This window comes from Hordeum vulgare, chromosome 1H (assembly GCF_904849725.1).
Source record: "Hordeum vulgare subsp. vulgare chromosome 1H, MorexV3_pseudomolecules_assembly, whole genome shotgun sequence".
NCBI lineage: Eukaryota > Viridiplantae > Streptophyta > Magnoliopsida > Poales > Poaceae > Hordeum > Hordeum vulgare.
In genome coordinates this window covers 439,376,990-439,404,144 of record NC_058518.1, presented here as the reverse complement: position 1 = coordinate 439,404,144, position 27,155 = coordinate 439,376,990, and the positions used below count along the sequence as shown (strand labels likewise).

At 46.0% G+C, this 27,155-nt stretch overlaps 1 protein-coding gene and 1 non-coding gene across 3 annotated transcripts; both read left to right on the top strand.

Annotated features, from left to right (window-relative positions):
* The first annotated feature begins 1,788 nt into the window (after window positions 1–1,788).
* Window positions 1,789–9,349, top strand: LOC123443416 (receptor-like serine/threonine-protein kinase SD1-8). Of its 2 annotated transcripts, none has more exons than XM_045119781.1 (8): window positions 1,789–3,250; window positions 6,943–7,077; window positions 7,230–7,405; window positions 7,594–7,804; window positions 7,884–8,121; window positions 8,202–8,352; window positions 8,454–8,779; window positions 8,874–9,349. In XM_045119781.1, exons 1-8 carry the CDS (start codon window positions 1,945–1,947, stop codon window positions 8,896–8,898), a joined length of 2,568 nt encoding a protein of 855 aa, XP_044975716.1. In that variant the 5' UTR covers window positions 1,789–1,944; the 3' UTR covers window positions 8,899–9,349. The 2 variants fall into 2 exon arrangements, with proteins under 2 accessions (XP_044975716.1, XP_044975708.1); XM_045119773.1 differs by having other exon boundaries at window positions 1,792–3,250; window positions 7,227–7,405.
* A 16,663-nt stretch (window positions 9,350–26,012) lies between these two features.
* Window positions 26,013–26,084, top strand: TRNAD-GUC. Its single transcript has one exon. It is a non-coding gene; the product is annotated as a tRNA-Asp (tRNA).
* Window positions 26,085–27,155: the final 1,071 nt, after the last annotated feature.

Below are 27,155 nucleotides of genomic sequence, written 5' to 3'. Positions count from 1 at the left end.
GCTCAAACAAATCCTCAACATCAGTGTCACCCTCATAATGTAATATTTCCTCATCTGAATTTTCATCTGAATCTTCAGATTTATCTACATCTTCTTCCTCCTCTCCTAATTGTGAGTTGTTATCTGAATTGTTATCACTGTCATATGCATCATCACTACTATTATGTGACTGTTCAAACACTGGCTCCTCCTCCATTATAGCATTCAGATTGTCCTTTCTAAAGTTTATGCTCTCTTGGGTGCAAAAAGCAGTAGGCTGACTAGGGCTGCTATGGAAAACTACACCTTATGGAACAACAGCAAGAACTGAAGGCTCACTAAGATCATAAAGAACAGGTGGTTCATAAACTATTGATGCTAATTTATCCTCTTCAGTTCATGCATTGCCGCTAAATAAGTTGTTGTTGCCCTCACTAGCAAGTTGAGAACTAAACTGTGGTTCAATTCCTTTTTTAGTTCCTGCAGTTTGATGTTTGTGTCAATCAAATCTAAACCCTGCTCTCTCTCCTCTCCTATTCCTAAATTCCTCATGTGATATAACTCATCTGACAAATGAAAACCTTGTGTTTGCAACACTGCATAAAGGTTCAGAAATGTAACATCTGAGCTACATAGCTTCATATTAATATTTGGTTGAGAATCAAAGTGAATCCTCAGTTCCCAAACATCATCATTCAAACTACAGTTCAGACATAAAAATTCAGATAAGCACATAAGCATCAAAATTCAGATAAGCACATAAGCATATAGACAGCAAAATTCAGATAAGCACATAAGCAACAACCATATAAATTCAGATAAGCAAATAGACAGCAAAATTCAGTCAAACTATAAGCATATAAAGCACTTGCTGTCTTTCTATCAGTGTCACCCTCACTTGTTGTCTTTCTATCAGTCAAACTATAAGCATATAAAGCTCTTGCTGTCTTTCTATAAGTGTCACCCTAAATTGCTGTCTTTCTATCAGTCAAACTATAAGCATATAAAGCAACATACAAACATATCGAGTTAGGAGCACTGGTTAACACTACACAACCAACAGACAACCTATAGCATTGATACAACTAGCCTCTACCATTCATACAACCCAAAAAAAGAAACAATAAAATTGGCAGTGTTCATGAGTGACTTACATCATGCCGCCACCAGCACCACTGGTCCAGTGATGGCTACTGCTAGGGTTAGCGACCCAGATCTCCGCCATCTTCACCCTGTCCTCCATGGACAGTGTGGCCTCCTTCTCCAAATCGTCATCCCCCGAACCAGCGCCGGAGGAGTGGTTCGAACTGTAGCCGCCATCGTAGACAGCCAGACCTACGTGGTCATCTACCCCGAGGCCGGGGAGGTCTCCGTAGCCGCCAGCAACGTCACCGCCGCCGGGAGTCGTCGTCGCCATCGTCGGAGAGCCGCACAGAGAGGGGGAGGGAAGAGCAAGGCTAGGGTTCGAGCGAGAGAAGAGCTTGGTCCGGTTCGACCAGGTTCGAGCGAGATGGTCGGGTTCGACCAGGTTCGAGTCACTGACCGAGCCGGTACGTGTACGCCACCGTGAAGAATGACATGCGGACCCGCTACGTCAGATACATCGTCAATACGTGTTAGACGGCTGTCAGATCGTATTGCAACAATTAGGCTATGAGATGGTACTGACACGCAAAAAAAATGACTATTAATATCAATTCGTTACATGGTGCCCAAGTGTGGTAGCGTAATGCAATTATCTCGATTTTGTTAGATCTATTGGGGCCGGAAAAACGCCCTCCGTCTCGTAAACCGATTGTTATTTTGCTGGATGACCCGGTTTGCGGCATTTGCTAGGAGCCTAGGATGCACTAAAACCGGTTCTGTAGAGAACTCCGCATAACAAACCCGAAAGATGCTCCCATCATCCTTGCCGAGCTTAATAGCTGGTAGTTGTAGTACAAGCGGCCACCACTTGCCGCGGCGATGGCCAGCCACCAGCTACGCCTCTTGGAGCTGCTGCTGATGCTCCTGCTCTCGTCGGCTTCCCATGCCCGGGACATCATCTCGCCGGGCCAGCCGCTCAGGGGCAACGACACACTGGTCTCGTCCGGCGCCGGCAGTTTCGTGCTGGGCTTCTTCACGCCGCCGGGCTCCAACAACACCTACGTCGGGGTGTGGTACGCCAAGGTCTCCGTCCGCACCGTCGTCTGGGTCGCCAACCGCGCCGACCCCGTCCCGGGCCCGGTGGAGCGCAACGCCCGCGCGACCCTGTCCGTCTCCGCCGACGGCACGCTCTCCGTCGCTGGCCCCAACTCCACCGTTGTCTGGTCGGTCCCCCCAGCGCCGGGAGCGGGCGCCGGCCGGTGCACGGCGCGGTTACTGGACAGCGGGAACCTCGTCGTCTCGGACGCGAGCGGCGCCGTGGCGTGGCAGGGGTTCGACCACCCCACCGACACTCTGCTCCCGGGGATGAGGGTGGGGATGGACTTCGGCACCGGCGCGAACATGACGCTGACGGCGTGGACGAGCCCCTCCGACCCGTCCCCCGGGCCGTTGGTCGCGGTGATGGACACCTCCGGCGACCCAGAGGTGTTCATCTGGAACGGCGCCGAGAAGGTGTGGCGGTCCGGGCCCTGGGACGGCCTGCAGTTCACGGGTGTCCCGGACACGGCCACCTACATGGGCTTCAACTTCAGCTTCGTCAACACCCCCAAGGAGGTGACCTACAGCTTCCAGGTGGCCAACTCGAGCATCGTCTCCCGGCTAACGCTCAACAGCACGGGCGCCGCCGGCGGGCTGCTGCAGCGGTGGACGTGGGTGTGGTCCGCCGGCGCGTGGAACATGTACTGGTACGCGCCCAAGGACCAGTGCGACGCCGTGAACCAGTGCGGGCCCAACGGGGTGTGCGACCCCAACAGCCTGCCGGTGTGCGAGTGCCTCCGCGGGTTCGCGCCGCGGTCGCCGGAGGCGTGGGCGCTGCGGGACAACCGGGCCGGGTGCGCGCGCGCGACGCCGCTCGACTGCGGCAACGGCACCGACGGCTTCGCGCTGATGGCGCACGCCAAGGTGCCGGACACGACGGCCGCCGTGGTGGACTTCCGCGCCGGGCTCGCCGAGTGCGCGCGGCTGTGCCAGAGGAACTGCTCGTGCACGGCGTACGCCAACGCCAACCTGAGCGGCGCGCCGGGCCGCCGCGGCTGCGTCATGTGGACGGGCGCGCTCGAGGACCTCCGCGTGTTCCCCAACTACGGCCAGGACCTCTACGTGCGCCTCGCCGCAGCCGATCTCGGTACGTGCCTGCCTACGTGTCTCGCTCGGTATTACTACGTATATTATTATTCCTCTGCTTTTCTATTCCTATAAAAATTCTAATCGAATGTGCCATGTGATTACTCATGATGGTTCTTGGTTGGTGAAAATTTGTTCCGTCCTATCCTCTGGCGCGCACCGGATTAAGCTTTGGCATCTCAAACTTACTTTTTGTTTTGGTTAATTAAATAATTAATTTAGGCATTTAGCGCTTTTGGCATGTGCAGAGTGCCGGCTTTAGTTTGTCCCGATCAAACATCAGCTAGCGGTGGAACGTAGAACTAGTAGATCTTGCACACTCCACTGTTTTAATCAGTGAGGGGCCTTACTCCGCTGTTTTTTAATTACGAGGAAAAGCCGCTTTTTAGGAGCAAATGGCAAAGTTATTCAACGGATTATTAACTTTGTGAATGGTCAAAGTCTCAAAGATATTCTCGAGCACAGTCATATCGGCGGTAGATGAGAGGTTGCGATCAATCAAATACTGACAAATCTGCAAATAAAGCAAACATTACACATATAGTATGTTGAGGCATTGAGTGCATGGGCTAATCCTTGCTCCAGGAAACGTGAGATTGAAGAAAATTGTACTCTGTTAATTTGTTGAGGCATTGAGGGGCATGGGCCAATTCTTGGTCGAGAAAACGTAAGCCTGAAGACACCATATAGATGAGAAAAAATTGTACTCAATTAATTTGCTGAGGCATTGAGTGGCATGGTCTAATTCTTGTTCGAGTAAACGTAGAAGACACCATATAGATCAGAAACCCTAAATTAGTTGATGCTCAAACGGATGTATGTAATCCGTAATTGGTTGACGCTCAAACGGTTGCAGATGGGGTGAGTAGTAAATTTGTTGATGTTGTTATGCTCTAGAACATTTTTCTTGATAATTTTGTTGGCTCTTGCCAATGTATCTTGCTTTGATTGGGCTTAATAGTCCGAGCATGAACCATGCATGCATCTGAGCTGGACCGCGATAATGAGCATTTGTTCTGTGCGATCAGCAAGGGGACACTTTTCAGAAAGAGCTCAAGCTGACAGCAGCAGCTGGTAGTAATCACCACTCAGAGGCAGAAAATGAACAATCGGACACCAGAGAAATGATTCTCGAATAGAAAATGTCCCTTGGATGATGATGGTGCCCACGCTGGCCTGACGGATACGGCATGTCGACCTCATAGATCTGCATATAAGAAGCGACAAAGGAAGTACACCTGTATAAGCTTGGGGTGCAGTTGATGAGAAGAGAATCTCGATGTATACATGGGTTATAAGCTCAGCCACCTGAATGATTTTAGACCCCAAATGCTTGATGCAGCCCTGCATCCCCTCTATATATCCTGTTACTGTGCCTTTCAGATCATCTCCCTGACAACCTTCAAAAAAGAGCATCTCCCTGATGCTGACCTGACGGTCCGCTCCAACGGAAGTATGACGAGCGAAACACGATTCGTCGATGCTCCAGTTGTGTGCACCCCAAGCAAGCAACCGGACTACTGGAGACCTCCAGGGAACAAGAAGAAGACGACGACTTTGGGCGCCAGGCGCCAGCGCAATCGTGCACTGGCACACAGTGCACACCTGAAATATAGGCCCTGTTTGTTTCAAAAGTCCCGGGACTTTTTTTAGTCCCAACTTAAAAGTCCATAGTACCTATCCGTTTGTTTCCAGAGACTAAAAAGGAACTAGAGATCATTAAATGACATGTAAAAAGACTATGTTGTCCCTGGGGAGCAGCTTCCCCCGCCCTTCGTTCCGCTTCACCGCCCCCGCGCCTCCGCCGCCCAGCACCTGCAGGGCCTCCCGTTTCGTCAAGGAGAGGAAGGGGTCGCGGCCGAGCGCACTGGCAGCGGCGGCGGCGGCGGCGGGAACCGGCGTGGGCGGCGGGAACCGGCGGGAACTGGCGGGGGCGGCGGCGGCGGCGGCGGGAACTGGCGGGGGCGGCGGCGGGAACCGGCGTGGGCGGCGGGAACCGGCGGGAACTGGCGGGGGCGGCGTCGGGAACCGGCGGGGGCGGCGGGAACCGGCGGCGGCGGCGGCGGCGGCCGAGGTGGGAGACGCGAGCGGCAGCGCGAGCGGGAGGTGCAGACGCGAGCGGCTGGAGGAGACGAGGAGTGGATAACGCGATGCGGTGGGCAGTGTAGGAAAAAGTCCCAAAAAGTCCCTCCCACAGGTACTTCTCCAAATAGTCCCAAACAGCCCACTTTAGTCCCTAAAATCCCTCCTGTTTGTTTCACATGGGACTTTTTGGGACTTTTTTTAGTCCCTACACCAAAAAGTCGCTGGAAACAAACACCCCCATAGCCACATAGCCACATGTGAAACCAGTGAGTTGACATGACAGATTAGCAGCAGTTTAGCACGTCGGCTTCACTTTAGTGCAGGCAGGTTCCAGTCCCAATCTGATCTCCTGGCGATCCTGCTAATCAACAACGGACACGTACGGCTATCCGTTTCCTTGAGCAAGAAGCGATTTCGTGTTGCAACAACCCAGGTCACCGGTAGAGTGGAGGAGCATCCGGTCCAAATTTAGGTAGAGGCTAGGTTTAGGTGTCCCTGTTGCGCCGAATGACGCCCGGCCATTGTCCAAATCCACACGTTTTTCTTAGGCGTGGATGCGTGTTTTCCACATGTGTTTGACGCGTCCATCCTTGCTTTCTTCTCTTACATGGAGCCATGGAGGATCGCCGAAAGCAGGGGAGGAAGGAGACCAGGGCCCTCCCTGTCTCGCGCTAGATTCAGTTATTAAGGGGCCGGGCAGCTGGTCAGTTTTGCATGTTTGGGTATCACTGATTGAGTGTATACACTAGTACATGTTTATTTATTTATTTCAGATGGAGGCTTTTCAGTCCAGCTTTTTATAGAATGCTGGCAAGACACAGCACATATTTCCACTGATGGAGTGGGAAACAACCTAGCGATTTATTTCTTCAGTGGATTTCGGGGAATGCGACACATCAGCAAGCTTAAGGTGCCGTGATCATTCTGCAACATCGGTATCATATATGCTCTATTTTCAGAGGAAACAATCAAGACACAGATGCAAGAATTAGCATACCAGCAGGAACAATTGTTGCCACGGTTAGGCATGGAGCCCCTTGCTTTTATGTTGTGCTCTGAATTCCACCGAACAGGACCGCCGGCTATAACAGGTTTAAAACCTGGTAGGGCATGATCACCTACCGCCATTTGACCTCATTGCATCAAGTGATCTGTAAGCAAGGGCCACATAAAGCACTTCATTCACTTAAAAATTTCGGTACATCCGGTTGAGTGTGTTTTTAGTGAACTAGTGAGGCACCTACGTGCAAAATAAGTACACTATACAACCTATATCGAACCAAGAACTTCTGTGTCAGATAGTACACAAGATCTCTCAAACATGAACAAAACAAGAAAAGTGAACCAATGCCAAAGTTTACTAGATTCATTCAACTCATGTTTGCATTTAGGCAGACGCAAATGAATATTTCAGCGCAAAGACATGGTTTGGCAGCGACATACAATTTTGTTCTGTTCGCGGTACTCTTTAGCAGCTCTCTGGATGCTTAGGTTTATCAGCCAAAGGAGTGCTCGCTAATATGTATATGAACCTCTAGCTTTACGAGACACAAATGTTGTAGCTACAACCATGTCCACAATCAAACTAATAATCGTAATTTCTTGCAGATGCAATTAGCAAGTCCGATAAGAAGGCGCACGTCATAATTGCAGTCGTTGTGAGCATCTGTGCACTGGTAGCTATTTTAGCACTTGTAGGGTTCTTCTTGTGGAGAAGAAAGAGGACAAAAGCAAGACAATCAGGTAACTCCAAATGGTCTATGTAGTTCTGGCTTTGAGCAAAGGAGAGCATCATCTCTGTTTAGTCGAAACATAAAGAAAAAACTCCTGGAAGAAAAACTGACCTCTTATTTGCTGATGTCATTTCTACGGTTCTACCTATGATGTTTCAGTAGGTTCACAAAGTAAATGGAGTGGTGTTTTGCACAGTAGAACACTACAAAGTGAAGGAACTAGTCATGGGGTCGATCTGGATCTGCCAATATATGATCTGGAGACAATAGCAGAAGCCACACAAGGCTTCTCAACTGACAACAAGCTCGGTGAAGGTGGCTATGGGCCAGTATACAAGGTACTCCAGTTTTTAAAGACAGTTTATTAGTAGTTTCGAATCATCGGAAAATCGACACTTTAGTTCTGGAAAAGAAGTGTATAAAAATACGTCATTAGTAGTTCAAAGTAAATATGCTAGTCTAGTTTTTCATAATATAGAGCATTCTCTCACGCATCTAACTGAAAATACTTGCTTCAAAACTGCAGGGTAAGCTTGAGGATGGACAAGAAATAGCTGTCAAAACACTTTCTCAGGCATCGACACAGGGTCCCGATGAGTTCAAGAATGAGGTTATGCTGATAGCGAAACTCCAGCATCGAAATCTTGTTCGGCTGATCGGCTGCTGCATCTGTGGACAAGAGAAGATACTCATATATGAATACATGGAAAACAAAAGCCTGGACTTCTTTCTGTTTGGTATGCACTTAACCTCTGTGAGCATGAAAGTTCCCTGTCTTCCAAAGAACAGATACTGATTTACCTGTGTTCTTATCAGACAAATCCAGAAGCATGCTTCTTGATTGGCAAACCCGGTACCGCATAATCGAGGGGATTGCCCGAGGTTTACTGTATCTTCATCAGGACTCGAGATACAGGATCGTCCACAGAGACCTCAAGACAAGCAACATTCTTCTGGATAAGGACATGACCCCGAAGATTTCAGATTTCGGCATGGCGAGGATATTCGGTGGTGACGACTCTGAGATCAATACGCTTCGAGTGGTCGGAACGTAGTAAGTTTTGACAAGCAATTCAATCAACTTATTGTATCAACAATGTGGATGATCCTTACATTGTCTGCTCCCTGCTGCAGTGGCTACATGGCTCCCGAGTACGCGATGGACGGGGTTTTCTCGGTGAAATCAGACGTGTTCAGCTTCGGTGTCATAGTGCTGGAGATCATAACCGGTATCAGGAACAGAGGCGTGTACAGCTACTCCAACCACCTAAACCTTCTAGCACATGTAAGCCTGAATGAAAGAACATGTGTGATGACCAGTCCTACACACACCTAAGCTGATCCATGTCTCACCACTATCTCTGAATCTCTGAACATTTTTACCAGGCGTGGAGCTTGCTGAGCGAGGGGAAGAGCCTGGAGCTGGTGGACGAGACCCTGAAAGGGACGTTCGACTCGGAGGAGGTGGTCAAGTGCCTCAAGGTGGGGCTGCTGTGCGTGCAGGAGAACCCGGACGACCGGCCGCTCATGTCGCAGGCGCTCATGATGCTCGCCGCCGCCGACGCCGCGTCCCTGGCGGCCCCCAAGCAGCCCGGCTTCGCGGCGAGGCGAGCCGCGGCGACGGCGACGGTGACGGTGACGGAGGACACGTCGTCGAGCAGGGCCGACCGCAGCTTCGTGGACAGCATGACCATCACCATGATCGAGGGCCGGTAGAGACCGTCATGGCTCGCTGATTTGCGTACTACGTAGTCTAGCACTGAATTTTGAGTGAAAGTTGAGATGTGTTTTTGTGCAATTGTACAGTGAAAAGAAATCAATGGATGGGTGAGGGTTGAAGTTGTCCGTCAGACCTTGCGGACGGCGCCGTCGCGGCCATGGGAGGATTCGCGGAAAAACACGGCCGCAACCGCAGATTCCGAAACCGGCGACGGCGGGAGGAAAATGCCCCACGATGACTCCACCTTTTTATCTTTTGCGGCGAAATTCCCGCATTACTTTGGGCCAGAGCACGGAAGGCCGTGGCACACGGCCCATGTCTTCGGGAACATATTTTCCGCGCATCCTATGAGAAGTTTTGTTCCCTCAAAGAAAAGAAAAAAAAAAGAGAACTTTTGTTTTTCTTTTGTGATGATGGCGGCCTCCCATGAGAAGATGTGATAATTCTTAAAGAAAAAATGGGATAGCTAGCACCGTGTTTTCATGATTTCATCCAACATTGGAATTCCAAACTATAGGTGTTTTTCTTCTACTCGTATTAATCATTTCTTTTTGTTGGCTTATTCAATTGATGTTTTTTTTTGCGAATTTATTCAACTGATGTTATAGGGTTTGAAAATATGAGCAATATACCAATGATCTAAAAGAAATAAACAATACATATAACATGATCATTATAATAGAGACAAGACTACTCATGCAAACTAAATGAGAGTAGGCCACAATAACAGAAGCAAGACTAGTGAGGCAAACTAAAGAAGAGTAGGCATATAGCATGTGAAAATGTGAACTAGAACATAACATATCTAGAATAGATACTAGACCAAGAAACTCTAGCATGATGTCGAACAGAAAAGATAGAAAACGTACTGAGCAGTGGGTGTAGCATTGGCATTGACGTCGCCGGCCATGTTTTTGTAGTTGGGGAAGTGGTCGTTTGTTTTTGTGGTGTCCATGATAAAGAATTCAGCAGTCGTGCGGAGCGCTCCTCGAAAATCTTATCACCCTTCTTCCGTACAAGACTCGAATTAGCATGATTTCGGAGGCCTATTGTATCGACTTGCGATGCACACTACAAGTCGGGGTGGGAAAGAACCTAGCAATAGCTCGGAGTTTAGAACTCGGTGGCATGAGGTAGATGTTGTTCTAGTGCGTATCTCCGAAGAGGAACAACCTCTCTTTTATAGGTACAGGAGGAGGAGGCGAAGTGGAAGCGGTGGGAGATAAAACGGAGAGACAAGAGGCAAAACAAACAGGCAGCGGCCGTTTAATCTCCACTGCAGCAAGAATCTTTTTAGCTCCCATGCGACCTTTTGTATACCGGTCATGCGTGACAAAAATTTAGACAACAGCTCGGCTCATTCCTGCAACCAGCTTCGCATCATGACGAAGCGTAGCAAGGCAGGCAGCGGAGTAGGAGCGTGCGTGAATGTCTCTCTTGTTATGTTGCTTATACATGTGGAAAAACAATCTTCCTTATAAAGAGGTCCAAGTCCTACTCAACTAGTATTCCCTCCATTCCTTTATATAAGGTGTATTCGTTTTTTCATAAAATTCCACAATGTAAGGTGCATTTTTTGTAAATCCTTGTAATTTCCTTATTAGCCTTCTAGAAAAAGGAAAGTATCTCTCTCACGATTGTGTATATCTTTAGTTGTATCAGAAAAAGGAAACTATATCTCTCTCGATTGCGTGTATATCTTACTTTCCTAGACTCATTGATTTACTTGCCACTAACCAATAAATTTGTCAAGGGTAAATTTGTCCTAACACCTCTATTATTATATGCCTTTCTCACCGTGCCAAAAATTATACACCTTACATAAAGGAATAGAGGGAGTAGTATGGAACTAAATTTTAGCCCTTACCTCTTTCCTTCCATGAATGGGTACCACGGCAATAGTACACACATTTGTCAACTTTGTTTACGACAAAGCCTGCAATAGATAAAGTTTTTTAAAACTTCTCATGCCACTGCTTAGGTGCTTGCTTCAGCCCATACAGATAATTTAACAATTTGCACACCTTTCCTTCCTGACTGTCCAATACAAACCCATCTGGTTATTCTCTGTAAATTTTCTCATCCAACTCTCCATTTAGGGAAGCATTATTAACATTCATTTGATGAACGAGAAGACCATGTGAGGCGGCTAGTGAAAGTAGTAATCGAATAGTGGTCAATCGAGCCACAAGTGAGAAAGTATCAAAGAAGTCTTCACCTTTGTTTTAGGTATATAACCCTTGGCCACGAGCCATACCTTGTACTTCTCAACAGTACTATTAGGCATACGCTTCTTCGTGAACACTCATTTGCACCCTATAGGTTTTCACCCATGAGGACGATCAGTGATCTCCCAAGTTGTCCAAGATGGAATCCATCTCACTACGGACAAGTTCCTTTCAGTAACCAACATCTTCAGATGCATATAGGCTTCTCAGATAGAGCGAAGAGTGTCATCTATGAGATACACAAGAAAATCATCATCAAAGGACTTTGCAGTCCTCTATCTCTTGCTCCTTTTAAGAATACCATTGTTGTCCTTCACATGATCTTCAAGATGTTCCATCGGAATAGTAGGTTCAAAAATTGCAACTATATCCTGACTTGATGAACTAGGCAACTGATACTTGTGAAATGCGTTGGAAATTCCCCCGAAGTGGAGGGGATGATGCAGCATAGTAAAGGTAAATATTTTCCCTAGGCCTTGTTCGGTTCTTATGGATTTAATCCACTGGTGGGTCCAATCACTGCGGGGATTGGGTGAACCCCTTCCATGCACCCGATCCCTACTAATCCCTGCTAACCCCTTCCGCACACAACCCCCGCTACAAAAACTCATTCGTTTTTGTCGCCTCGCTCTGAAGATATGGGAGAGAGGAGAGTTGCGCTTCGCCGGGATTCCTTCCACGGGGTGGTAGAGGGTGATTAGTTCCGTGTGGATTTGAAGAGGTTTGGGTTGGGGAAAGACCACGCAGGGTTTAAATGAACGAAGAAATATGGTCAGGCAAGGTTTATTCCCCAGCGGGGTGTAATCTGCGTTGACCCACATGGATTCGACTTAAAACCATGCGGGGTTGGACGTAACCGAACGAGGCCTTAGTGAGAACCAAGGTTATCAAACCAATGGAGGACCACACACTTTTCCGTCTTTAGCGCCTACACGCAAAATATCACACATTTGCAACCAACTCGGGCAACAAGGTTGGCAAGCCCCTTGACCTCGTTACTTGCAATCGATAAGTAGTGATAGATAGATAATTTGATAAGTATAAATTGAAAATAAAAAGAAACTAAATAATGAAAGCGAGGTATTTAGAGTTTTTGTAAATATATTTGTGAAGAGACTCGGGGCCGTAGTTTTCGCTAGAGGCTTCTCTCTCGAAGAAAGCATACGGTGGGTAGACAAATTATTGTTGGGCAACTGATAGAAAAGTGAATAATTATGCAATATTTATTCATGGTAATTATCATGTATATATGCATTACGTCCATAAGCAAGTAGACCGACTCCTGCCTGCATCTACTACTATTAATCCATCCATCGACCGCTATCCAACCTGCTTCTAGAGTATTAAGTGAAAACAGAGTGATGCTTGGAGGATGATGACATGATGTAGACAAAGTAAATCCAATTAATATGAATGAACCCCATCGTTTTACCCTTAATGGTAGCAATACAATACGTGTCATGTCCCTTTCTGTCACTTGGATTGAGCACTGCAAGATTGAACCCACGACAACGCACCTCTCCTACAGAAGATAAATTAATCTAGTTGGCCAAACCAAACCGACAGGTTATAGAGAATTATGAAGCTATAACAATCATGCATATAATAATTCAGAAAAGACTCACAATATTTATTCATGAATAATCTAAACATAAACCCACAATTAATTGGATCCCTACAAACACACCGCAAAAAGTGATTACATAAGATAAATCACCGCGGGAACATCGGTGATCTTGGCAATGAAGAACATAGAGAGAGAGATAGCCATCTAGGTACTAACTACGGACCCGTAGGTGTGTGTTGAACTACTCACACATAACCATGGGGGCGGCAAGGTTGATGTAGAGGCCCTCCATGATCGACCCCCTCCGACAGGGCACCGGAACATGACTCCAGATGGGCACACGGCGGAACAGAGACTTGTGGCGGCGGAAAAAGTGTTTCGAGAGGTTCTCTAGGGTTTTCAAGATATATGAGAATTTATAGCGAATAAATCAGGGCCAAGAGAGCTGGGAGGTGGCCTCGGGCCATCACGGCGCGGCCACCCCCTGGGTGCGCCCTGTTGGCTTGGCACCTCGTGTTCCCTACGGTCTTTCTCCGAAGCTTCCAGGAGTTATTTTTGTCGAGAAAAAATCATCAAAAAGTTTTGGGGTATTTGGACTTCGTTTGGTACACTATTCCTGGAAGGCCAAAAACATGCAGAAAATAGCAACTGGCACTTGGCACTGGGTTAATAGGTTAGTGTTAAAAAATAATATAAAACAACAAGTGAATGCTTAAAAGTATCCTAGAATGATAATATAATAGCATGGAACAATTAAACAATTATAGATATGTTGGAGACGTATCAGCATTCCCAAGCTTAATTCATGCTCCTCCTCGAGTAAATAAATTATAAAAACATAATCTTTGATGTGACATGCTACCCAGCATGTATCTTTTTTAGGTATGATCATTGACAAACAATGAATCAACAAACATAAACATAGTAATATCCATAAACATAAGTAACACAATCATCCACTTTCAAAATATATGATCCTTAAAGAACGTTTACCCCCATTCATTTTATCATATTAGCATGGCATGGCTCCATCTTCACCGCATAGATAAAAATGTCAAGCACCACGGTGTTAAGCCAAGCAATTGGATCGTACTTTTTAACGTACTTCAGTGTTTTATATCTCACACAATACATGAGCGTGAACCATGGACATATCATATAGGTGGAATAGAATATGGTGGTAGGTTTCAAAGGGGTAAAAGTGGAGAAGAAAGTCTCGCATCAACTAGGCAGATGACCATCAATCGATATTAATGCGAGGAGTAGGGATTGCCATGCAACGAATGCACTAGAGCAATAAGTGTATGGAAGCTCAACTAAAGCTAAGTGGGTGTGCATCCAACTTGCTTGCTCATGAAGACCTCGGGCATTTGAGGAAGCCCATCATTGGAATATACAAGTCAAGTTCTATAATGAAAAATCTCCACTAGCATATGAAAACAACAAAACATGACACTCCCTATATGAAAACATGGTGCTGCTTTGAAGCACATGTGTGGAAAAAGAGGTAGTAGCACTGTCCCTTCTCTCTTTTCTGTCATTTGTTTTCCTTTTCCTTTTCTTTATTTTTTTCTTTTTTTCTTTTTTATTCTTCTTTTTTTCTTACTTTTTTATTTTTTTCCGTCCGGAATCCCATCCCGACTTGTGGGGGAATCATTTCTCCATCATCCTTTCCTCATTGAGACAGTGTTCTAATAATGAAAAGCATCACACTTCAATTTACTTACAACTCGATATGAGAAACTACTAAACAAGATGACTCTATATGAATGCCTCTCGTAATGTACCAGGATGTGTAATGATCTAGCATAACATGTAAACAATGATGAACGGTGGCTTTGCCACAAATACTATGTCAGCTATATGATCATGCAAAGCAATATGACTATGAACACACAAGTCATGAGACGTAATGGTGGAAGTTGCATGGCAATATATCTCAAAATGGCTATGGAAATGCCATGATAGGTAGGTATGGTGGCTATTTTGAGGAAGATATAAGGTGGCTAATTATGTGGAACACAACATATCATGTCACGGGTTTGGATGAACTGGCGAAGTTTGCATCGACCCTCGAGGTGAGAATGAACAATGCACGATACCGAAGAGGCTATCAAATATGAGGACATGAGAGTGCGTACATCTATGGATTCAAATTAGTCATAAAGAACTCACATTTTTATTGCAAAGCTTTATTAGCTCTCCTGAAGCAAAATACTACTCGCATACCCCTAGGAAGAAGGTTGGTAGGAGTTAACCATCGCGCGTCCCTGGCCTAAACAGCACTAGGATTTCAATGAAGAATAAGAATGCTAATACATCATCATCATCATGCCATAACCAATATTTAGATGAACAAAAATTTAACACCCTTTAACTATCAATATTTCTGTGATGCTGCTTGGGGGTTATTGTAAGAGATCATGCAAGAACTATGGTGGCTTGCAAGGTTGGGCTTACAGTTATTACCTTGAGCGCTTATGCAGCAGAGCTCTGGGCGATGACACGTGCTTTTGATTTGGCCTCTGAACTGGGATCTATACGTGTGGAGATGGAGACTGATTCCCAGCTGTCAGGCAACGCCCTGAATCATTCGGCCATGGATTTATCTGAACACGTTATGGTGTTGGATGATCTGCAGATGTGGATGGGGTTCTATGTCTATTTAGTTAAGAAGTGTTGCCGGGAAGAAAATATGGTGGCCCATTGTTTAGCTAAATTAGGCTTTCTTTATAATGGTGATTATGCGTTGTATTGGGAGTAAGATGTCCCATCACAAGTTGTTGATCTTGTAAGGGGTGATGTGCCCTTACCGTAATTAAGGATTTGCTTTCAGCCTAAAAAAACTCATGAGATGCTCACATCAGTCAGGACCACATCAAGAATAAAATCCAGTGTGTTAAAAACATTCAGGTGGATCCACCTGCCATAAAATTGATAAGGCTCCCTCCGCATTACAAGCTAAAACATGTGTGAGTATGTCACTCTCCCTAGGACGATGGTCAGCACAAATAGAGCTAAAACATCGTGCGAAATTAATGCATTACTCATATATTGATGCACTTTTCTTCTACTTGCAGTGTTAATTACTTATTGATGACTTATTATTGATTTAGTTTAAAGATCAGGTTATATTATAAAGATTCACCAAAAGTACAAAGCACCCCAAACATAAGAAATATTACATCAAGGACCCCAGACAACCAAACAACCACTACCACCAACAAAACGAGCCGACAATGCACCGTTGTCACTACTCCCCTACCGGAGTCAGCCTGACTCTGTTGTTGACAGTCACAAACTCTTTGTGCACCTACCCATGATGAGTAACGTGCGAGAGCCACGACCGTTTCATCGATCTTAAGTGTCTATCAGTAAATCTACCTCGGAGGTGTCTAATGTTCCACAAGTGTAGGGGTCGATAAGTAAGAGTATTGATCCCACAAGGAGCTGAAGGACATGATAAGTGCAAAAATAGTAAGGATTCATTGTAAGTACTAAAACGTGTATTGGTTTTGTCTTTTGTGATGGCAATAGAGCAATTGAACGTGATAACAATAAGAAAGTAAAAGGGTGCAACAAAAGGGACAATCCTTAATAATGCTAAGGACAAGCCACTGGTGTTACTTGCGAGGATCAAACGTTCTAGAGGATGGAAGGATAGTCGCATAGTTGTCAACTCCATATATGACTTGCATTGATTATTGTTGGTTGATCGGTGTTATAGGGATATAGCCTAATATAATGTGCTACCAAAACCATTGACTCACACGTACTTATGGTTGTGCTCTTTGCAAGTAAAAAAACTCCCAACCATAGCTATAACTTCCTGTGGGGTACCTATCTACCGCTCATGTCATAACTCATAAATTCAAGGAATGGTAATTCTGTCACTATAGCCTCCCATTCTAAACTTATTATGACAAAATGCACTCCTCTATGCCCTTAATGGTGAAGTGTTATGTAGTTGACATTCACATAATACCACTAGAGAGTTACACTAAAAATGATTAAACAACAATCTTTACTACGAATACATGTGAAACTTGACAACTAGCTTCCTCCCATATCCTCAAGAACACAAGGGAACTACTCACGACACATCATCGTGAACATATTCAGTATAGTGATGATAATTTTACATACGAAAGTAATGAACGTTCATCAATAAAGCGCAAGGAATCAACTACCAATACAACAATTAACACTAACAAGTGGTATCGGTAAGCAAAGCACAATAAATTACACAAAAATTTGATGATATGGAAATGCGGGTGATGGTCCTTAGAATGAGATGACGAGGATGATTTGGATGAAGATGTTCCCCTCGATGCACTAGAGTTGGTGATCATGATTGCTTTGAATTTTCTTAGCCAAAGGGGAAGATCACGTAAGAAACGAACCTATGGTAGAAGAATTGGGTTTCCACCTCGTAGTTACGGTGAAAATATGTACTCGATGGAGTAGTAGTCCTACATGAGACCGTCCATGAGATGCACCTAAAAACATGAGTGGAGTAGTTTTCAAGATTGACTTTGAAAAGGCACATGACAAGGTAAAATGGTAGTTCCTTCAACAAGCCGTGAGAATGAAAGGTTTCTCCGATAAATGGCATCAGTGGATCCAAAAAAATTAGTGGAGGTAGTGTGTCTATCAAAGTCAATGATGACATGAGCCATTACTTTCAGAGAAAAATGTATTGTGTCAGGGTGACCCCATGTCTTCGATGTTATTTAAAATTGTTGCTGACATGTTGGCTATTCTGATTAATCGCGCCAAGCAAGATGGTCATAATGTAGGTGCAGTACCACACCTTGTGGATGGTGTCCTCTCCATACTGCAATATGCCAATGGTACGATTATTTTCATAGAACATGACCTAGAAAAGGATTGAAACCTGGAGCTTTTTCTTTCAGCTTTTGAGCAAATCTCAGGCCATAAAATTAATTACCATAAAAGTGAATTGTTCTGCTTTGGAGAAGCATGGGAGGCAATAACTGATTACGCTCACCTGTTTGGTTGTGCGCAACGCCAGTTCCCAATTAAATATTTGGGAATTCTGATTCATTATCGGCGTCACGCTAATGCAAGGCGGAAACATGTAGAGGAGCGCTTGGAGAAATGGTTGAGTAGATGGAAAGGCAAGTTGCTCTCTGTTGAAGGACGACTAGTCTTGATCAATTCTGTCCTAACAAATATGGTTCTCTATATGCTTCCGTTTTTCCAAACCCAAAAGGGGTCTTACAAAGGCTGGATTATTATAGATCCAAATTATTTTGGCAAGGAGATAATGAAATAAAAAGTGTGTGCTAGCAAAAATGGAGCGTGGTTTGTAGGCTGAAAGACAAAGATGGTCTTGGCATTCATGACCTGCAGGTCAAGAATGAGGCCTTACTTAGTAAATGGTTGTTCAAACTATTTTCTAAGGATGGCGTTTGGCAAACCTTGTTGCGCAATAAGTATCTAGGCCAAAAAGTAGTGTTTCGGGCCTATTGGGAACCTAGTGACTCACACTTTTGGGATGGTCCAATGATGGCAAAGCAACACCTTTTCCGCTTTGGGTCCTTCACGATAAAAGATGGGTCGGAGAATCATTTCTGCGAGGACAAGTGGCTAGGTAATGCCACCCTCCGAGAACAATACCCAGATTTGTACCGCATTGTTCATGATAAGAAAGATACTCTAGTGCATGCCCTCAGTTCGCCCCGCCAGATATTTGTTTCAGGCGGGACCTGATTAGCCCCCGTCTTATGTCATGGCACAATATTTTATCCTAATTAGATTCAATCAACTTGACACAAAGACGGGATCAATTTCATTGGAATCTCACTACATCTGGGTCTTTTACAATCGACTCTATGTACTGTGTGCTCACGCATTTAGAGGTTCGAGTGGATAATAACAATAAAATTGAAAATCAATGATTCCATTAAAAAATAAAATATTCATGTGGTATCTTTGGAGGAGAGTTGCGCTAACCAAATACAACCTCGCCCGACGTAATTGTCAAGGAAGCATGAAGTGTAGTGTTTGTACTCACAACAAGACAATAAAATGCCTCCTTTTCCAGTGTGTGTTGCACATTTTATGTGATCAGTCATCCAAATAGCTTCTAATTTGTATCTTCCAACAAGTGTTGCCAATATTTTTGGTCATTGGTTGGACAGTATTTTAAATAGATTTACAACACCGATAAGGGTGGGGAGCGTATGCCTTGTAATGGACGCTCTAGCTATAGAGAAATGATGTGGTTGTTAGTAGCAAAAACACTTGTCCTCTGCAGATTATTTTCTGTTGTACGCACTGCCTTCGAACGGAGTACCAACTGTTGTTCAAAGTGGTGTGTATGCGGTTGCAGCTGGTGGCCATGGAGGTTTTGACCCAACATGGGTGGCAGCCTAACCTCCGGATCATTCCACCGCCTCCTTCGATATAGGAATAGTGTTGGTCCTATATGACTTTACTACTATCGATATGTCATTTTCTATTTTTCTTTTGTCAGACTGTTGGTCTTTGGCTGTGTGCATCTTAGTTGTACACAAGACAGGTGTTGCTTATCATGTTTTGTATCCTCCTGATGCTATATTTTAAGTTATTAAAAGCACTTTTTATTGGGGGGAAATATGTCTTCCCCATTCATTCTCTCTTTTGGAGTTTATCCTTGCAGGTCTTTGTTGTAGCATCTACAAGGAATCATTACCATTTTATGAATGTTAGTATTCATGAATCTATCACACATTGGCCTGGTATGCTAGACTCCTTTGGTCTTTTAAAATTATTATTAGTTAGACTTTCATGTCTTGGTTTCCCCTAAAACTCAATTATTAGTACTATTTTTGAAGCAACATTTAATGCTCCAGGTATCCCAGAAGGAGTTGACTGTTGTCGATGTTGCTAAAAGCACAAAGTGCAATTTACTTGTACCGGCTTCTCACACATGTCAAACATAAGCCTGGTGAATACTGAGCATTTTAACTGGCTTGGAATACCTATTATCAAACATTTTTTCAATGTGGTCGACTATAAACAGCTTTACAACATTTAATTTCAGTTTTCCCTCTTGCAGTCCCACTGACTTGCAGCTTTATGATCAACGCAGTTTATGGCATCACGATTGGCAATTGCATACATGAATATGGACAACAGTACGTCATCGACCCTTCTGATGTCCACATCCACAAAGTGATCACCCAGATCTCTGACATACCAACAAGAGAGGACGAAGTATCCGACTGGATCACTGAGAGGTTCAGGTTGAAGGATGAGCTCCTATCCGACTTCTCGACACTCGCTCACTCAGAGATTCACGCTGAAGGACGAGCTCTTGTCCAACTTCTCGACACAAGGTCACCTCCCCAACTAAGGGACCGAGGAGGAGCTGCCCATGCTCAAGTGCGTCGCAAACTTTACGACGGTGATCGGAATGACGAGCGTCTTCATCTATGTGACTGTTAGACCCCAGCTATAGGAACTACTCCCCCCTATCTAAATAAAAGTTTTTTTAGCAAAAAAACTTATATTTAGGAATCAGTATGTATTTGTGCTCTAATATCAGCTCTACGGGAGGTAGCCCAAGTAGGGGCTAGATTCATATGGACTAATAAGCAAGTGGACCCAATCAGAATTGTATTGGATAGGGTCCTAGTGTCAATGTAGTGGGATGCCATGTTCCCACTGTGCTCGCTTTGGGTGGTAATGCGTATAGGAAAAGACCATGTTCCTTTGCTATTCTCATCAAGGGACGATGCTCCCTCTAGGACGAGGCAGTTCCACTTTGAACATGCTTGGTTATTATAGCCAGGGTTCCTGCACATGGTGCAAAACTGCTGGGTAGATGCAGCGGCCTCCTCGCCTCGAGCATAATGTGCTACTGATATTTGGCACCACTGTTCGAAACTCACTGGCCAGTTCATGCGGGGGTGGAGGCCAACCTAGGCGCGGATACTAGAGCGCGTAAAGAGGCACTTTGGTCCAGATTAAGGCCCTGGATGTGGTGGCCGACTCAGCTGGCCTCTCGGCTCATGATTGGTTGAGGAGCTATGCCCTTGAAGCCTCGCTGTTGGAGATTTTCAAGGGCGAGGAACTATTCTAGCAACACCGAGGAGGCCATAAGTGGCTCCTCCAAGGCGATTCCAATACCGCATACTTCTAGGCGATTGCATATGGACGTTGATGGCGATGCGCTATTCTGTGTCTCTGGGAGGGTGACAACCTCCTAGAACACCCGGACAAGATCCAGGCCCACATATACTATTTTTACACGGAGCTCTTCTCGACGGCACCCTGTAGTGGGGTTTCGCTGATCGAAGACTTCTGGCCCCCTGCCGACAAAATCTCGGATGCCGAGAACACGGAGTTAACACTCCCATTCTGAGAGGAGGAGGTGGGTTGGCTATCGTTTCTATGAAGGCGCGCTAGGCCCCGGGTCCTGATGGGCTATTGGTGGCCTTCTTCGAGAAATTCTGGAATGTCATTAATCCAATGATCACGTCGATGTTCCATGAATTCTATATAAGGACATTCGACGTGTCCCGAATCAACTATGGCATGATTACTCTGATCCCCAAAATAGTTGGGTGCTGGATATTAGGCACTTTAGACCTATCACGATAATCAATATGCTCGAGTGCATATTCTCGAAAGTATGCGCGATGCGGCTGGCCCCTTTTACGTAGAGGCTTGACCACTCCCTTCAGACGGTTTTCCATAAGGGCAGATGGATCCACGACGCGATCCTCTCCCTCGACGAGATTGCACATGAGGTTCGCTCATGTGACTATAAGGGCGTGTTCCTCAAGTTGGACTTCCAGAAGGCCTATGATCGTCTGGATTGGTCCTTCTTGAGGTTGGTGCTACTACGCCGGGGCTTTGATGATTGATGGTGCTCCTGGATTATGTTGATGGTCCAGTGTAGCAATACGGCCATTAACATTAACAGTGACGTGGGACCTTATTTCTCCTCCTCGGCTTGGAGTGAAGCAGGGGGACCCGTTTTTGCCCCTTCTCTTCAACATTGATGCTGATGTCTTGGCCGGTATTCTAGACAAAGTGCGGATGGCCGGTCATCTTACAAGGGTGGTCGACCACTTGATCCCTGGAGGAGGGGTCACCCACCTCCAATATGTGGATGATACCATGATCATGGTTGAGGGGTCGAACCTCGACATTGTTAATCTGAAGTTCCTCCTCCCGTGCTTCGAAGCGATGTCGGGCCTGAAGATCAATTTTGATAAAAGCGAGGTTTTTGTCCTCGGATACTCACTAGAGGGCCAACTCTGGATTGTTGATAACCTAAGTTGCAAGATATCAACATTCCCCACAACTTATCTGGGGATGCCTTTGGCCGAGTCGAAGATCCTGGCGGCTCGATTGGACTCCCTAGTTGGCCGGGTTGCTTCGCCGGCCGAGCCATGGAGACGGCCTATTTACCTCCAAGGGGAGTAAAACATTTATCACTAGTGCTAATGTGGCGAGTCTCCCCATGTTTATGATGTTGTACATCCTCCTGGAGAGCATTCATAGCTCGTTTTATGAGCAGCTCGCCAGGTTCTTCTGCCAGGAATTTGACGGTCGCCATAAGTACCACATGGTCAAGTGGGAAGATATCTACTGACTCAAGGACTATGGCGGGTTGCGGATTACGACCTCCCGCTTTATGAATACCGCTCTCATGCTACGATGGGTACCGTGGATCCTTCGAAGTGACGTGGATTATGGCTAAAATTGCTTGAGAGAAAGTACCTAAGGTGAACCGCTCCTCGCATGTTCCCGCGCGGGCGGATGCCAATTCTAATGCGCTATCCAAAAGATCAAGGAGGAAATTATCCTAGGAATCTCCTTTAATATAGGCAATGGGGAAGGGACCGAGTTCTGGCTAGACCCATGGGTTAGGGATGAGCCACTCATAATGAGGTTTCGTGTCCTGTTTTCCATATACGCACACCCATCCCTTCTCGTTTATGCGGCCATCCACCAAAGGCAATGTGACATTAGGTTCAGGCACTCATTCGGCCAGATAGAAAATGTCGAGTGGATCCATCTGCTAGACGCCTTGCCTCAGGTGCTCCTGGATTATCCAGACACGGTGGTCTCTCGCCTATCCCCATCTAGGGAATTTTCGGTTAGTTCGACATATCACGCCCTTTGCCGCTCCCCATCATCCCTTGGCTCTCGTCTTTATGGAAGGCTCCCCTTCCCTTGAAGATCAATTTTTTTGTGCGACAGCTGCTCCGTGATCGAATCACTTCGGGGACGGAGGTGCTTAAGTGGCACGACCCTGGAGATGGCATGTGCCCCTTATGCGTGGTCCCAGAGACGCTGACACACATAATTTTTACACGCACGACGGTGAGGGTCATGTGGGAATTCATACGCGAGGCTCCTGGGTCCGAATGGGAGGCATAGGACTTCGCGGAGTTTCTCCAAACCAGGGCCACCCATCCTGGACGACGTCGTCGCTTCTTATGGTTGATCTTTGTCGCTATGTCATGGATCCTTTGGACGTCCGCAATAAGATGGTGACTGAGAGGATCTTCCCAATGCAGGCGCCTGACTCCTTCTGCAAATTCCTTGCTTTTATGCAGCAGTGGCACAAGCTCTCTAGGTAGCGACACCGGAATCGTCTTGATGGCATGGTGGATGCGCTTTAGACTACGGAGTGAGGACTTGCCTCCCTCAAAGGCCGATGCTCTCCCGCCACTAGGTGGCTTTTTTCTAAAAAAATATATTTTCTTTCGGCTAGAGTGTGCCATTGCCGATGCTACTATCTCGGGTTGAACTTGTATGTTGGTTGTATGGATCGTTGTTTTAACCTATAAATCGGGGCGAAAGCCCATTTCGAGACTACGTATGGATGTATATAAACATATTTTACAGTATAGATTCGCTAGTGGCAGCGGACTTCTTCAAATTCCTTGCTTTTATGCAGCACTCGCACCCGCTATCTATCTGTGCTTGAACCTGTATGTGACACTGTCTCCTTATTTCTTTTGCTTTCTTTGGGTTAGAATGTGTGGTCACCCATGCTGTTATATATGGTTGAATGTGTATGTTGATCGTTGATTTATTTATAAAGTGGGGCGAAAACCTATTTCGAATGAGTATAGGTTCACTCATTCTGCTTCGTCTGTATTTTTTAGTGGAATATCTAAAAAAAACTTATATTTAAAAACAAAGGGAGTAGATCAGATCAGAGTATAGGAATGTAAATCAAGAAAAAATGGGGATGAACTGGCCAAATCAAGAGCAAAGATCTGTATTGAAGTATCTCCAAGCCAAAGGCTAGACATGGAAAATGGTTCGATGGGGATCACACCCGCAACCCGGTTGTTATGTACGTTCACCAATTAGAGCATCTCCAGCCGTTCGCCCCCAAGGGCGTGAAATAGCGCAGCCTGGGTGCGCGTCGGCGAAAAAATTGACGTGGGGGGTTTGGGTTTTCAGTTGGCCCCCAGAGGTCGCCCTAACTGATTAAAAAAACTAACTCGACCCAAAACGACTCAAATTCAAAGGAAATTCATAATTTTTAATTCAAATTTGTAAAAAAAGTGAAGTAAAAACATAATTAACTAGGTCACCGCCGCCCGCTGTTGCCGCCGACGCCGCTACCTTCTACATGCCAAGAAGCTTCTAGAAATTGGTATAGTCATCGCCACCGTCGTCATGCGCTCCGACGCCGTCCTTGCTGCACCCCTGCCCTGGGTCGCCGTGGCGAAACGGGGTTGGAAGGCCCGGGCGCCTCCTCGTGTTGTCGTCGAGGATGACGACGCCGTCCTCCTCGCGGAGTGGCGCCGTGTGAACGCATAGCAGGAACGGACTAGATGTGCGTCGTCGGGACGCGCGTCGCCGCGCCTTCACTGCACCGCCCGTGAATCAATGGAAGGCTGGCCGACGACACAACCTTCGCATTGATTCTCACGGGAAACGAGACGATGAGGACGACAACCGCGCGTTAGTCGCCGACTCGGCGGGTCCATAGTTTTTTCGCGCCAAAAATGTTTCCGTCGGCGCCCTCGGGCGTCCCAGCATGCTGGGTTCGGCCTGGGACCGCCTGGGCCAATTTCGGCCCTAACCGGCGAAAAGGGCTCCTGGGACGCGAGTGGGCCTTTTTTCTCTACCGACAAAAAAGTATGGTCTGGGGGGTTGTTGAGGGCGCAGCCGGAGATGCTCTTATAACTACGATGAAAGTAAATGTCAAAAAAAAAAAAAAAACTACCACGGAAGTAAATAAAGCATTGTCCTGATACATCATGTCCGTCGAGCCAGGTTTTACACCAGCGATGAGGGCCGTTGGATACAGCGAAGCGTTTTCGGGAGCGCTACACCTAACTGAAGAATTACGGCACTTGTTCACGGTCAGAGCCTGACACTGACCCTGTTCTCATCCGTGTGGTTCAGGGTATTCGCGGCGTGCAGCGCCTCTTTCCTCAGGTTTGCGACCCTGTACTCTGTACACGCGAGGCAGCTCGTGTGTTTGCTGCCGGAGGCTGGTGTCCATGCCAAGAATGCTTGAGCTTGGCCGACTGTGTAACCTGTAACTGGAAGCTGTGTATCAGGGTGCTGCACAAAGATGTTTACTGCTTATACGCAGCTTGTGGTGTCATTCTTTTCTATGTGTGTATGATGAGTGGCGAGTGGCGACTCTTGACACTCTTTTTGTGGCAAAATACAAATATTTACTACATAGTGGATGTAGTAAAATCGCTCGCCACCTGGTCTAGTACAAAGGGAACTTCATATCTTCATATGTTGCATTTATATTGGCGAAACTATAACTGTAATTGCCAAATCTATGCTTGAGGAATTTTTTTCAGCTCCGCCATTGTAAATTAAACAGCCCAACGGCCAGCGTCAGTCAGTGCTTTCTTAGATCGAGCGAATCAGTTTCGGAACAAAGGAACTGCTAGCTGACCGCCCCTGACAGCAGCTATGACTTGATCACGTAGAGTGCTCCTGGCGTTCTCTTTTACGACCAATCTCTAGTGTTTGTTCCAGTGCCAATCAGTATTGATCCTTAGATCGTTCAAAGCTTGGAGGGTGCCATTTACTCTGCGCCGCTTGTCTTCTCCGGGTTCTTTTTGTTGACAATAATCGTCGGTTCGTTTCAAAACAAACATGTTATAAGACATCAATGCTTCTGCACTTGCCTTCCTCTCTGAATCTGATGCTATATCTTTCAGCCTACTGACTCTTGATGAGGCAGCTAGCGGATCGTATCAATTATCATTAGGAGGTCAAGTGTGCTTGGGAGATTGATTGTTCCTCGTCACAAGTCGCACTAGAATCACCGCACCAAGCCCAAGGTGTCTGGTCGTGAGAGCACAATAAGTGCAAACACACTGACTGAAGTCATTCGTGGTGGTTGCTTTGTGTTTGTGGGGAGAAGACGTCCTCCTGTTGTAGAACGTACAACCAAATTTGTAAGCATCAAAGTCGTTGTAGTATAGTGGTGAGTATTCCCGCCTGTCACGCGGGTGACCCGGGTTCGATCCCCGGCAACGGCGAAATTTTTGGCCACTCACGGCCAAGTTTCATGTTGACCCTTTGAGGGTAGTTTAGCCAAATATGATTCCGTTTTGAACAAAAAAAAATAGGGGTAGTTTAGTCAAATATGATTCCGTTTTAAAAAAAATCTAATCTTTTTCCTACCGTCGTCGGCACCTCTCGAAATAGGTTCGCAGGGTTTCACAGCCTACCGTCAGCACCCCTTGAGGTAGGTTGGCGGCAGGCTGAACGAAAGCAGCCGTCAAACGGTGTGAGGATGATGTGGGAAATTTTTGGCCACTCACGGCCAAGTTTCATGTTGACCCTTTGAGGGTAGTTTAGCCAGATATGATTCCGTTTCGAACAAAAAAAGGGGTAGTTTAGTCAAATATGATTCCGTTTTAAAAAAAATCTAATCTTTTTCCTACCGTCGTCGGCACCTCTCGAAATAGGTTCGCAGGGTTTCACAGCCTACCGTCAGTACCCCTTGAGGTAGGTTGGCGGCAGGCTGAACGAAAGCAGCCGTCAAACGGTGTGAGGATGATGTGGCGAGGGCCCTACCGTGAGGGCTTGCGGCGATAGGATCTGAAAACATATCGCCAAGGCCTTTGGAGGTAGGTGAGTCCTTTCCAGTTCAAAGTATTGGAACTAGTAATCTATGAGAATTTACGGTAGGGTACCACATTCTATCCCTAGGGACCTTGGCGGTAGGGTGTGCTCACGATGCATTTTTTTTACATTTCTTGTGTGTTTTGGTTTGAAATTTTTTCCACAGCAAAGCAATAGTAGAGTCTTAAAACAATATATATGCACATCTCACACAGTGTATCATGTATCACACCTTGATATGAATGAAAATTCAACCACTAAACATATCACACATAGCAAATAGTAGCAAATGGTTCCACATAGCAAATAATAAATAGTTCGACAAAGCCAACACAAATGGCGAAATGTTTAACTAAGCGAGTAGTGAACGACATCAGCTTCACTTGCTCCTCCTTCTCCTCTTGGAGGTATGGTCCTCATTGTTCTTTGAACGGGTCTCATCCGTCATATTCTTGCGGAGACGAGGATGCAGTTTCTCAACC